Source organism: Lonchura striata, chromosome 30 (assembly GCF_046129695.1).
Source record: "Lonchura striata isolate bLonStr1 chromosome 30, bLonStr1.mat, whole genome shotgun sequence".
Classification (NCBI taxonomy): Eukaryota; Metazoa; Chordata; class Aves; order Passeriformes; family Estrildidae; genus Lonchura; species Lonchura striata.
In genome coordinates, this window is record NC_134632.1 from 2,034,824 (window position 1) to 2,049,298 (window position 14,475).

The 14,475-nt window shown below is 42.4% G+C and overlaps 1 protein-coding gene across 1 annotated transcript in view; it reads left to right on the forward strand.

The window, feature by feature from the left end:
* The window catches only part of TRIM33 (tripartite motif containing 33), a 43,300-nt gene extending 29,259 nt beyond the window's left edge, over positions 1–14,041 (forward strand). The window contains exons 12-20 of the mRNA XM_031506945.2: positions 1,626–1,758; positions 2,774–2,837; positions 3,165–3,324; positions 4,025–4,371; positions 4,893–5,016; positions 5,921–5,995; positions 6,858–7,010; positions 8,721–8,771; positions 8,854–14,041. Coding sequence (XP_031362805.1) covers positions 1,626–1,758; positions 2,774–2,837; positions 3,165–3,324; positions 4,025–4,371; positions 4,893–5,016; positions 5,921–5,995; positions 6,858–7,010; positions 8,721–8,771; positions 8,854–9,066 — 1,320 coding nt within the window. The 3' untranslated portion in view covers positions 9,067–14,041. The remainder of the gene's footprint in view (positions 1–1,625; positions 1,759–2,773; positions 2,838–3,164; positions 3,325–4,024; positions 4,372–4,892; positions 5,017–5,920; positions 5,996–6,857; positions 7,011–8,720; positions 8,772–8,853) is intronic.
* Positions 14,042–14,475: the final 434 nt, after the last annotated feature.

Below are 14,475 nucleotides of genomic sequence, written 5' to 3' on the forward strand. Positions count from 1 at the left end.
ATTACCCACTGCATGACTTCTGCAGAGTACTGGTTGTGTGGAGAGGATGAATCAAACTCTTCAAAGAACTCTAGTTAAGCTGGTGATTGAAACCCAGATGTCATGGGTCAGATGACTCCTTCTAGCCTTGTTAAAAATTAGAACCCAACCCTGGTCAGACCTGGGGTGTCCCCCTATGGAATGTTTGTGTTTTGCTTCCTGACCTGCCCCAGAAGGTTGCCACCTATGAGGAAGTAGAAGCCAATGCCAAGAAATATGTTATGGCTATAGCACAAACCTTAGAAGGACCTGATCCACCTGGTAACCTTTAGGTTACTCAATATTTAATGTGCCCTACAGTGAAAATAATTAATTAATTAATTAATCCCAAGTACTGTGTTCACTTCCTTTTTTCCACAAGACCACCTTGTGGAAGATATGAGCAGAATAATTAATGGTGATGTATTTTGAGTGTCCTGAATGGTGATTTATTCAGGGTTAAAGCTGCCTGGAGTTTCTCTTCAATGTTCCTAGAAGGAAGCACAGAGGGGACATGTCCCATTGTCCCACAGAGAGGGGGGACACAAGCTGAGGTAGATTTTGAAGCTCATTTGGAGAGGTGAAAAGCACAATGGAATGTACATGTGGAGGCAAAGAAAGTAGAAGGAATGTGTTTTATTTGGGAGGGGAGGAGGATGATGGCTTCATCCTGAGAACAGGACCTTTGCATTGAAATGCCCACGTAAAACCCAGGAGATTTGGTTACCATACAGGAAACAAAATAAATTTCATCCAAGATGGTCTGCTGGAACACCAGCTGCAACTTTGCAACTCTGAAATGTTCAGGGCTGGTGTGTTCAGTGTTCTCAGGAGGCTGCAGGTCATTTTTATTGTGAGAATGGTGGGGAAGGAGGAATACCATCTCAGTGTGAGCAAGCTGCAGTCCTGAAGCTTTGAACAAAGCATTACCATGCAACTTCCAGGTGCACTGAAAATGCAGAATTCTGTTGAGATACTCTTCTTTTTGTACCTGTTCATGTAATAGCTGTTATGGATTTTAGTTGGATTTAGTGGATAGAAGTGTTAGTCCTTCAAGCTGCTGGCACAGTCATTAGAACCCCCTTGGGAATGCAGTGTGTTTCAAACACATTATTGCATTTTACACATTTAACATATTTAAGCAGTTAAAGTGACAGAGTCCCTGTTTCCTTGAGTTTAACAAGTACTAAAATCTGTTTGAAAAGTGAGTGGGAGATTTCCCATCATGTAAAGGAAAGACAAGATTATGGCCTCCCTTAATATCTTAATTATGGAATAACTTCTACAGCCTCAGAAATCATGACTAACACAACACCATGAGTGTGACTGACACACTGAGCAGCTGGCAGCCAGAAAGTTTGCAGTGACCTTGTGTAAGTGCAGCCCAGGATCATATTGGAAAAAAAATCTCAAATTTAGGAGCTGTTGAAAAACGTCACTTGAAGTTTCTGATTTGAAAGCCTGGTTTCTCCATTAAACTGATAAAAATATTTGCTGATGTCCTGAATCCTTGAAGGGAGAGGGAACAATTCCAATAAAGATAGTGATCACAGTTTAAAGGTGTGAATGAGACCTCTCTGATTCAGATTTTTGTTTTTCCTCCTCAGCTGGAAGATGCTGGTTCCAGTAGTTTAGATAATCTGCTAAGTCGATACATCACAGGCAGCCACCTCCCCCCACAGCCTACGAGCACCATGAATCCCTCCCCAGGACCTTCAGCTTTGTCTCCAGGGTCATCAGGTAAATCTGATGGGTTTTTCTACAGCTTCCAGAAAGTGATGAGTATTTTCTGGTATTTAAGTGGAAAAAAAATTGCCTAACATTTCCTGCCAAAAGGGAAATTACGTTTTGTTTAAAATTTGTTTTGCTCAGAAATAGATTCTTACAGAAATCTAAATTTTACCCTCCTTTAGAGATGTCTTTCTAATAACAAACTGCCAGCACATGGATGTAGTATTCTAGATACTTATATTTATATATATGTGTGTATATTTATATATATCCATATAGAGACATTGTTAGGGTCATTCTGAGTGTAATTAATGGTAGAGCTTTTCTTATGCACGTGAACAAATTAAGTCACCAGTACCTAACACTGAATTATTTAAACATTGAAAATGCCTGTTTTTATAAGTAAGAAGATTATTTCAGTCAATAGGAAAAAATCCTTCCTTGTGAGGGTGAGAGGCCCTGGCACAGGTGCCCAGAGCAGCTGGGGCTGCCCCTGGATCCTGGAAGTGTCCAAGGCCAGGCTGGACAGGGCTTGGAACACCCTGGGACAGTGGAAAGTTCCCCTGCTTGTGGCAGGGGGTGGGGCTGGATGGGCTTTAAGGTCTCTTCTAACCCAAACCATTCTGGGACTTGATGTTTCTCTTGCTTTTCTCTACAAGACTTGCAAGATCCTGTAAATGAATGGCTGTAGCAGTGGGGCTCTCCAAACCTGCATGCAAACCATGCAGAGGCTGCTTTTTTACTTTATCGGTTCTCAGAGCATTAAAGTTGAGGATGTAATAGTCTGAAGGCATTAGCACTGCTTGGATTAGGTGAAATAATTATTGGAACTCTTAAGAAGTGTGTGTTGTCACTTTTTATTTAATGTGATGTGTTAGATTTGTTGTGATCAAAAGACTGAGAGAACAGCTGGCTTAGGTGATTTAGTAATTTGGGATAATCCTGCAGCATTTCTGGGGTTTCTCAGCACTTGTCAGTGAATGCAAACTTGTCCCAAATCACCTTCTGTGCTGCTTCTTTGCAGGTTTATCCAACTCCCACACTCCTGTGAGGCCCCCCAGCACCTCCAGCACAGGCAGCAGAGGAAGGTGAGTGTCGCATTGACCCTGGCAGGTTAAAAAAATCAGACATGAATAATTTCAAAAAAGAATTGGCAATTGGCAAACTGTGCTTTGTCATAACTGTGGCCAAGGAATGGAAGAATGCTTACATGAAGATTTATATTTTTAATTTTTCCCCCTGCACTATGATTCTCCTGTGTCTTGTAAACTGGAGTTATTGTAAATGTGCTGATTTGCAACATTTACAACATTTACAATGTGCTGACCCTTTGCCTTTTTTTGGGACACGGTTACCTGAATTTCTTTGCCCTGTTGATTTATCCTCTTTTTTACCTTGTGCTGGTGTCTTTGCAGCTGTGGCTCCTCGGGCAGGACTGCTGACAAAACTGGCATTGGCTTCAAGGCTGACCAAGTGAAAGTAAAGCAAGAGCCAGGCACAGAGGAAGAGATCTGCAGTTTCTCAGGAACAGTAAAGCAGGAAAAAACAGAGGATGGCAGAAGGAGTGCTTGCATGGTAAAGTTAGTTTATGCTCAGTGTTTTCCTGGCAGCATGTTTAAGAATTTGGAAAGGGGGGAAAAAAAAGGCATTTTTACTCTAAAGCTTCATTCTAAGAGGTATTTTCTCCCTGGTAATGCTCTGTCAGGCACAGAGTGGCCTGTAATGTAAATTTTATCTTTAATGATTAAAATTAAGTGTAATAGAGTGTATTTGCTGCTTTTAATCCCTAATTAATAAAAGCTCTGAGTCATCCATTGATAGTGGGCATTCCCACATGGGTAATTGCATTCAGAAAACCTCCAGTCAGAAGTTTTTAGACCAAAGTATAAATCAAATAATTAGCAAATGAATATTTTTCACTATGCTTGATTGAACAGGGTTGTGTACAGGGAGCAGGGTGGTGGAGTTGAGGATTTCTCCTAATGACAATGAAGTTGTTATTAACAGCTTTTAATGACTTAGTGTGTTTGGCTTGTTGTAACATTTCTCTTGTTGTATATCAGAAGAAATGAGAGTGTCCTTCAAAGAAAGAATATGTGAAAAAGCAGTTTTCAATACTGTGTGCAACTCAGCTCTTCCTCATGATTTCCCATGGTTTTTGGGATATGAGCATGGTACCTTTGAATGGTGGGAGGCTTTTGAATTCCACCACCACGGGCAGAAAGATGCAGCAGCAAAATCAACTCTGATTTTCCACGTGCTGCTTTCATTCCAGCTCAGCAGCCCCGAGAGCAGCTTGACACCACCACTGTCTACTAACTTACACCTGGAGAGTGAACTGGAAGCTTTTGGAAGCCTGGAAAACCACGTGAAGACAGAGCCAGGAGATCTGAGCGAGAGCTGCAAGCAGTCTGGGCACAGCCTGGTGAACGGGAAATCGCCCGTGCGGAGCCTCATGCACCGCTCGGCCCGAGCAGCAGGAGAGGGCAACAACAAGGATGACGACCCCAACGAGGACTGGTGTGCTGTGTGCCAGAATGGGGGGGACCTGCTGTGCTGTGAGAAGTGCCCCAAGGTGTTCCACCTCACCTGCCACGTCCCCACGCTCCTCAGCTTCCCCAGGTACCAGCTGCGGCGCTGCGGCGTGGGCTGAGATTGAGCAGAACCCAAAGTGGTGCTTCCTCCAAAATCAGCTTGTTCTGGGTGGTTTCTTCTACTACAGAAAGACGACATTTCTAAGGCCTTGCCTGAGCTGTTGTGTAGCTGATCAGTGTTTATCTGATAACAGAATCCCGTTCTGCTTCTCTGTTTCTGTAAAGTCTCACTGTGTGATTCTGTTGTGTGAAGTTCATTTTAAGGCAAGGTGAGAAGGGTGTACTCTTCTCAAGGTGGGAAGGGTCTACTCTGTAAAGTATATAAAGTTTATACTTTTTATAAAGCATTAAAGCATCATATCAGGGCAGGAAAAATAGCCTTGACTGGCAGAATTACTGTGAGCATTAAGGGTCATTCCTTAGCTTTGGGTGTCCAGGTCTTTACTGCAGTAGAATGTGAATCTGTAAGAGTGAGTAAAAACTATTTCTAGTCATCCCTGATGAGAATTTATCCCTGGATGTCTGGAATAACTGTGTTTTTCTCTTTAGTGGAGAGTGGATATGTACATTCTGCAGAGACCTGAGCAAACCTGAAGTGGAATATGATTGTGACAATTCCCAGCACAGCAAGAAGGGCAAGACAGCACAAGGCCTGAGTCCCGTGGACCAAAGGGTGAGTGCCAAACCTGCAGGAATCTGCTTCCCAGAAATCCTCCCATCAGCTGCTCTCCACTGACTGGAGATAGCTTTGCTTTGGCTGAAGCAAATTAAATGTAGCTATGGCTTTGCAAAACAACCCAAAATGATTAATGAGATTTTTCCTGCTGTGGCCACATCTCTAGCTGTTGGTGACTGTGGGAGTGCCCCAGTGCCTTGGGACTGTAATCACTGAGGAGCTAAAATTCAGCATGAGCACAAATTCTGCATTTAAATGTATCATTTTACATGTACTTGATTAAAAGTCACCTTCATAAAATATTTTTGTGAATTTGGTGTGTTAAGTGCATTCTGTGAGAGGTGCTGGGATCCAGGTGCATTCTTGGGGAATTTTAATTACCTTGACAATCAGAATTATTTTTAGCTTTATCAATCAGCCTCTGTGTAGTGTTAAGAGTATTATCAAATCAAATTCCCCTAAAGGTATTACAAGCAGAGCAAGGAAAAAGATTTCAACAAGGAATTTATAGAAACACTCTGGCTCTGCTTTCAGAAGAGAAGAGTCTGCAGCTCAGTCCTTTCCTGTTACGTGTGGTTGTGATTGCACAAAAGCAGTAAAAGTGGTTGTAGTTGGTATTTTATTTTTAAATTTGCAGTATATTAGTGTGTCTCTCCATGCTTGACTTCAGCCCTAGGCTTTTGGTTAGGAGGGAGAAAACAAAGAGGAAATTTGTGAACAGTAAATGGGGTTTTGCCTCTCCTAAGAACTTTACCTTTTTTAATGAAGTTGAGGGGGTTGCATTTAAATTTTCTAGTACTAATCTGTTAAAGTACAAACCTGTTTAAAGTAGGGAGGTATGAATTTCTGGGCTAGGGATAAATTAAGACTATTAATCTGACCCTGTTTATTTCTTTACAAGAAATGTGAACGCCTCCTGCTTTACCTGTACTGCCACGAGCTGAGCATTGAGTTCCAAGAGCCAGTCCCAGCCTCGGTGAGTCTCCTGAAAAACAGCTGGGGATTTCTGTTTGTGGAACAGCCCTGAGAGTCTGGAGCTGAATTTGGGAAGGAACTGCCTGCTTTCACCAGGATCAGTCTAAAAGTTCTGGCAGTCATCCAGCACTTCATGGGTCTGAGAGGGAGAGCAGCTGATTCTGGAGCTGCTCCTGGCTGATGTTTCACGCCCAGTCTCAAAACCAGATACTTAAAAATGCTTCCAATTAGCAGTTATTGAATGGAACAAGATGTCTCAGGCTACCCATGAAACTCAAAATGCTTTAGGAGGGCTTTTTGTTGCTTTTTGGACAAACTTTTGAATGAGAGGAGAAAATAAACTGCTTTGACTCTTGTGGTTTCAGCTGTAAAAGAAATAACTGTAATGAAAAGCTTTGCTGTGCTGTGAGAGGCTAGGAAGACTGAAGGTTAGGAAGAATCCCAGAGTGGTTTGGGTTGGAAAGGACCTTAAAGCCCATCCAGTTTCACCCCTACCAGGGCCAGGGACCTTCCCCTGTCCCAGGTTGCTCCAAGCCCCATCAGCCTGGCCTGGGACAGTTCCAAGGATCCAGGGGCAGCCCCAGCTGCTCTGGGCACCTGTGCCAGGGCCTGCCCACCCTCACAGGGAAGAATTTCTCCCCAATATCCAATCTAAATCTACCCCCCTTCGATTTCAAACCAATCCCCCTTGTCCTGTCACTCCATGCTCTTATAAAGAACTTTTTAAACAGTTTGAGGAAAGGAAATTGTTCTGCTTTGCTGAACAAGGCTGAAATGAGATAAGGGATTGACACCTCCAGTGCAGAGATTCAGCTGTGAGCTCTGTAGCCATTCAGTGATAAATCACTGTTGGATTTTTCCAGATACCAAACTACTATAAAATCATAAAGAAACCAATGGATTTATCCACGGTGAAGAAGAAACTGCAGAAGAAGCATTCCCAACACTACCAGACCCCCGAGGACTTCGTGGCTGATGTCCGATTGATCTTCAAGAACTGTGAAAGGTTTAATGAAGTATGTTAACTTCCAATCTGAGCACCATTTGTCCTTTTAAATGAAGATTATTTCAACCTGGTTGTGCAGCTTCTCCCATGAACAGCTCTGCTTCCAGCTTAATTTTGCTTTTGGAGCAGATGCTGAATCAGACACTTAAAAATCAAACAAAACCCAAGGCAATTGCAGAATAACTTTTCATTTTTAGTTCAATTGGGAGAGCAGGGGGAACCTCTAAAATGCATTCATTGGTGTCTGTGAGTGAGGAGCAGGGTGACCTGGTTACTGTGCATCAGATTGATTGTAGAAGTGCTTCAGGAAGTGCAATAAAAACAACCAGAGTCCTTGAAAGTGTCTCAAGCTGCCCAGGTAATTGTTTTACACTCATGGAACATGGTGGAATCCATGGAGAAGCTTCCTCTACTGAGGAGAAATCTGCCTTTCTGAAGTTATTCTGGTTTTAGTACCTCACACAAATGAATCCAAGAAAGCTTTGTGGCCATTGTGGCTCTTATTTAACCTTCCTGCTTGAACTCCTTGGTGGTTGGGCTCTCTGAATAATCAGTTTTCAGTGGATAATGTGGGTATGGAGTCATGTTTCTTATTCATTTTGCAATGATCCCATCTGATAATGAAATACCCCTTACACCTGAAATGTGACTTGGGGAGATAAATGACCTGAATGTTACTGCTAGTGGAACAATGGAAAAAAATAATCTGAATATTTAAAAAAAAAAAAAAAAAAAAAAAAAAGGTGATACTGTGCTGAAACTGAGTAGGAGCTAAGGGGGTTCCTAATCTTTGAGATGCTTTAAAGCAAGGATGACAAAAGGCATCACAGGGAATGGCTTTCTTCTAACCTTAAAATGCAGAAAGCAGCCAATATTTCTTATTTCTCTTCAAAATGTAACCTGGACTTGCAGTGTTTGGGCTGCATTTCTGGCCCCATGCAGAAGGAAACTGAAGGAACTTCACAAAGCTGCAATTAAAACCTCCTTAGGAAAAATCAGAGTCAATGATGTGATGCTGGAACTGCTCACAAGCAGTCCAGGAGTCCCAGTTCTGGGACTCTGACAGCCCTGACTCCTTTATGTCCCTGCATTAGGGGAGGTTCACGAGGTAATTTAATTATGTGAATTTCTCAATCAGGGGAGTTAATGAAGCATCCACTCTAGAGGAAAACATGCTGCAGCTCTCAGAGACCAGAGTACAACAAGGGAGGAAGGACTGAGAGATGTGCTGATTTTTTCCTTACTTTTTTTAAAAAGGAAAAAAAAAAAAAAAAAAAGTGTTTCAGCTTGCCTGGCTCATGGCAAAAGTTGAGTCACTCTGACCTCTCACAGCAGCACCATGTCGAGTGCCTCTAAGCCAAAGCAGATTTCCAAAGCAGAAATCCAGTGGGGTAATCCCCAGGAAATCTCCTGGAGCTCTTCCCTCCAAAGGAGACTTTCCCACAATCCTGTCCAGGCAACTCCAGTTTACTGTGAGGAAAGCAGTGATGAGTAGAAAATGGCTGGGAGCCACTTGTACAAAAGTTGTGTGTTCTGTTGAAGGTTTATTTACCACCTAAGACTGTTTTAAACCTGCTGCCTAAGTTTGGGAACTAAAGCTAACAAACCATAACAAACTGTGTTGTTGTTATGGCTGACTTTAGTCATCCAATCCTGTGCGATCTCGTAACTTTAGAAAGGATTATAATTTCATTTTTTTTGACTCTGGTATCCTTTTTAGATGATGAAAGTTGTTCAAGTTTATGCAGAAACACAAGAGATTAATTTGAAGGTAAGCGTTTCAGACCATGCACACTTGGTGAAGGGATGTGCATTTCCAACAGGTGAATATTCCTGTCTTCTTTCATCCACAGGCTGATTCAGAAGTAGCACAGGCAGGGAAGGCAGTTGCATTGTACTTTGAAGATAAACTTACAGAGATCTACTCAGACAGGACCTTCCAGCCTTTGCCTGAATTTGAGCAGGAAGAGGATGATGGTGAAATAACTGAGGACTCCGATGAAGATTTTATACAACCACGTAGAAAACGCCTAAAATCAGATGAGAGACCAGTGCATATAAAGTAATCTAATGATATGGACCTAAAATTTATTGTAAAAACTGTTATTTAAGTGTTCCTGGAATATTATCATGCCTACAGTGGCCATCTTGCAGAAGCTGATAGCTTTTTAAACAGTATTAGATAACAAAAAACACTTGTACAGAAAAACATTCGCATCAAAAGGGGAAAAAACCTGTATTGTAAATTTTTGGTGGTTTGTATTTTTTTTTCCTTGATTACTTGCTATATTCTTTCTTTTCCTGATGGAGGGGACACACTCATCCTGGTCTCACAGACAGAGGTGGAGGAATGTCGAAGAGAAGCAGATTTGATAGGAGATGTTCCATGTACAGATAAAACTGTAGTGACATGACCTGCAGGACTGGACCCACTCAGTGACTGTGTCCTGCGTTACACTGCAGTGTAAACTGTGAGCAGAGCTCCTGAAATCCCCTCTGTGTCCACTCAAGTGTGTGTTGGTCGTTGCTTTGATCATCCCATTGAAGCAGGACTGTGAATAAGTGATCTTCTGTGTCCATCCAACTGTTGACATTTTGCTTTCTTTACTCCATTTTATGTAGAGCAAAAGGAAGAAGAAAGAAAAATCATTAAACTGTTCTGAATGGGCGAATGCAGGAATGTGAGGCAGATGAAAGGCTAAGCTGGTGGCTCCAATCCCTTTCAGTAGGACAAGGTGTATTTATTAACTCCTGTACCCAGAACATTTTAATGGCATCCATGGCAGAAGTCTCAGCGTTGTCATCTGTCCCTGACCCCCTGACGAGGCAGAATGTTCTCTCCAGTATTCATTCTCTACTTTTCTGTACTTAAAATATAGACTGAAGAGGTAATAACTGGTTGGGGTGTTTTTCCAGTCTTCCTAAATATCAGTTTCTAATAGACCACTCGGCAAACAATAACCTATTAACTACCAAATGTGTAAAATTTCCTGTATTCACTTTGTCTTATTTGTAAATAGTGAATTGAGATTTCTTGCAGGTCAGCAACATTTGCTGAACTGTTTTTAAGCTAATATGTATTCTTATTGATTGTTCCTATCAAGAAAAGATTTGTAATATATGCTATTTCTAACATTGCATTCATTTTGAGGTTCTGTCTTATTTTTCTTAGAGTACTTCTCAGAACTTTCTTCAGAAGCAGCTTGTGAGGGAAATGTGCAGGAAGATTGGAATCAGTCTGAGTTTGGGTTGCCTGTCCATCCATTGAACAAAGCACTTGCACAGGGTTTTTGGCCTTGAGTGGTTTCTGGTCCAAGAGTGAGAACAGAACAAATTCCCCATTTCCTCAGTAGCCCCTGGGGCACCTCTGCAGTGCCTTCCCTTGCACTGCCTCCATCCCAGCATTCCTGGTTAGAAATCATGGAATCACAAGGAGCTACAGCTCCAGGAGTTTTCTTTACTGACATGACTCAGTACTAGAAATAAATACAATTTCTGGCCTTCATATTGATCTCTTTAAAGGAAGTTGAAGAATTCATGTAACCAATGAGCTCAAGATGGCAGATTGTGAATTTGCCATCATTTGTGTGGATCCAGCAGTTCTGTGGGAGATCCCTGAGGGTTTGGTGTGCTCAGCACAGCCATTCCTGTGGCATTGTACATGCTTTACCATCATGGTAAAGAGAAATATTTTAGCACAATATCAAATTGAAAAATGCTCTCAGCAGTTTTTATGCAAATCACTGCAGATTTGGTTTCTTTTATAAGAACCAGGTCTGTGTACCTTGGGATTCTCTCTCTTGCAATAAATGAGGGGACTGAAGATGTTGTTAACTTCCAGCTCACTTCTTTACTCAAATGTTACACTTCAAACTCAAACTGGTTGTTTTTTTTAATTTCTTAGACATTAACAGTGCTGGTTTAAGTTTATTTTTTACCAGTTTGTATGTGAAAGGAAAAGGAATTCCACTTCAACATATTAAATTGACAAAGAGCAACAACTTTGCCTGTGGAAAAGCTGATGTGTGAATAGGACACTGGTAGTGACAAGGGATCATTTCATGGCTCTGTGTATTGCCTATTTATGCATTTCTAGTTTCTCGGCTTCATTTTGCAAAAGGAATATTATTAAAATTACCATGAAAATAAGATCCTGTGAGCTCTCTTCACTCGGGCCTCCTGTTTTTTGTGGAACTTCTGACACCTTCAGGCCTCACCTTTTGTGCTCTTCCCTGGGCAGCAGCTGGGGATTGGATCCTGCAGAGACCCTGGGGATGAGCCAGAGCACGGGATGGGTGTGGGGGATCCTAGGGAGAGCTCAGGGGATCCCAAATGGGGCCCAGGGGATCCCAGCACTGGACAGGAGAATCTCAGATGCAGCTCAGGGGGGTCCCAGATGAATCTCGGGCGATCCCAGATGGAGTCCAAGATGCCAGCAGAGCTCAGGGGATCCCAGCATAGGAAAGGGGATCCTAGGTGGATCTCAGGGGATCCCAGATGGATCTCAGAGGATCCCAGCAGAGCTCAGAAGGATCCAAGATGGATCTCAGGGGATCCCAGGTGTAGCACAGTGGGAAGGACTCACCTCAAACCCTCCAGGGAGGCTCGTGCTCCCCAGCTGCTGCAGGACCAGGACCCTCTGCTCCCCACCCAGACCCCAGAGCAGTTCCAGAGGTTTGGGACAGCCTTTCCTTTGAGGTGGCCTCTCCAACACTTCACTCCAGGTGGAGAACTTGGCCAGCTCATGCTCAGCATCCTCTGCACACAGGAGTGCAGCTGAGCTGGACCTTGCTGAGCCTGAGTTCTTCCCTTGCTCAGAGCCCAGTGACCCTCCAGAGCTGCTCTTCCCATCCATCCCCCAGTGCTCAGTAGGATTATGTGGAATTTTGAATGTCTGCAAGAAATCTCAAGTGTTTCTTTGATACAAGGAAACAAAACATTCTCTTACTCTTCTTCCCCTTCATTTTTGAACTCCCAAAGCAGCAATTCAGTGATTGTTTTGAAAGCAGCAAAGTTCTGTTTGAAATTATTTGAAAGGGTGGATAAACCTTCCCTGATCCTGTAGTCTGGGTGTTCATCACAGAACTGGGAAGGGTTTGTTCAGTGGAAACAATTTTTGGTGCCTCACTGTAACTCATTAGAGGGTTTCTATTAATGAGCCACATTAATTCTCTGGGCATCTCTGTGCCAGCTGCTGGGTGTGCCGTGTGTGAGTGACTTTACCTGGGGAATCAGAGTTCACATCAGGAAATCCTGTGAAATTGTGATCCCACGGGGTGGCAGGAGGAATCTGGCACTTGGTGCAACTCTGCTCTCATTTAAAATACTCCCAAAAATGTGTGTCTCCATTTTGGCTGGGAATTATTGTTGCCATTGAAGTTTTAAGTTAATCCAAAGAAGGAAAAGGCAATTTGAAATGAGTGCAAAATGCTCAGGGTGAGCTGTCCTGCCACGAATTCCTGGTGATGAGAGGAAATTCAACAGCTAAATGGGCTCAGGGCTTTTATTTAGCTGTGCCCTGGAATTAAGTGGCCTAGAGCAGAGTAAGGCAGAGCTACTCTCCAAAAAAAGGGGATTTCCCCAACTTCTGCAAACAGAAATGCTCAGTGAAGTGTGGAGAGGTTGTTCCTCTGTGTGGGATGTCACTGTGACACTTCACTGTGACATTCTTTATGCTGGATCAAACATTTGAAGCTACCGGAAAAGTCCCTAAAATGAGCCCAAAATTCTGTTTTATCACCTGATTTTGGATGACCTGGAAAAGTTTAAGTTATTGCAGCAGTGTTTTGAATCTGTGTGTGTGGTGTGCTGGGAATTGGCTTTTCCCAGCTGGCTTTTCCTTGTTTTTCTCACTCTCTTCCTTGGAAAAAGCAATAAAACTGCTTTGTCATTTGCCTCAGCATGACCGGAATCCTTTCCTTAGGATAATGATTTTATAGGGAAGTTTGTATGCAAATCACAAGCTTAGCTTTTAAAAACAAACTCTGCAGCAGTTCCTGACAATATAGAGTGTGACATTTTATTTAAAAAAAACTGGGGAAAGTTCCATATTTTTTTAAGAAGTAGGTGCTTGAGCAAATAATGGAGGTACTTTTTTAAAATAAAAATGTAAATGCCACAGTTTACACAGATGGCACGTATGGATTGTATCTTTGGGTATGATGATTTATTTTGTCTTCTCAAAGTGTGTGGCAGTAACTCTTCCATCTACTTCCACTTGGCTTATGGGGATCCTTTTTTTTTTTGTGCTTTCTGATGCACCAGGATTGAAACAGCTTTCCAAAATTGGAGTTAATTTGGGAATCTTTATTATAAGTGGACTATGAGATGCATGAAATGCAGCTTGGGCCTTTTCTGTTGATTGAAATCACAGCTCGAGGCTGCTGTCGTTAGAATTGATGGGATTTCTACAAAGAGAGGTACTGGAATATTTTGTGAGCTGGACTTTGGCAGGATTCAGTCTGGAGTGAGCTCCCCTGCACGCTTGTGCTCACCTGCAATGGGGGATTTTTAGGCTCAGAACACCAGGACACGTGTAAATAATCCTATACAGATTTGTGCAGTGCAAAGCTTGTTTTACATGTAAACGTTCTCCTGGAAGGGTTAAATCATGGCATCTTTGATTCTTCAATTATTTCCTGCTTCCAGTACTGGAGCTGGCTCATTTTGCACATAATAAACTTGCCTCATCTTTTCTTCAAAAAAAAAAAAAAAACAAACAAAAAAACCCTAAAAAACAAACCAACAAAAAAACAAGTGCTGTTTCTGTGATATTGTATTACCTGAATCATCCTATTTAACTTTTTTTTTAAAAGTTATTGTTTTGAATTGTTCTGTTCCCGTGGTGGTTTTTTTTTGCTGGTGTGTAATTAAAATAAAATTTTTCTTTCTCTGGTTATTTAATACTTTAGCTGCCTGTAAATATTTCTTGTTAAGTGCTCTGGAATGTGCTGTAGAAGTTGTATTAGCTCAGTTTAAAGCATTGTTTGAAACCCATTTTGGTTGCTTATTTCTATTAAATTAGAAAAACCACTCTTTCAATTTGAGTTTCTTTCTTGCACATCATCAGCTACAGATCTACACCTGGCACAAGACTTTCCTGACAAACACCTGCAGTGTTGAAATAGGGTGAAATTTCGGCTGCAGGAGCCCAGGTGAGCCCAGCTGAGGTTGCAAAAAGTGATTTATCACTTTGATCAACCCCTGGGCACGAAACACAGGGGTTGGGAGGTCTCTGGACCTTCTGCATGCAGTGAAAAAGCTGCACACCTGCAATTCTGGAGCTGCAGTTTGGTGGCTGTGCCTTGAGCTGCTCCCCACCGCTGGTCAATCCCATTTTTGGTGTGGATGTTGCTGCTGGAGCTGTGTCCTGACTTCCCTGCTCAGAGGCAGAGGTGGAACTGAGCTTTGCTGTGCCCAGCCCGACTGTGTCGGAGTCCAGCACATCCCTCTGGCTGTCTCCAGACCCTGGCATC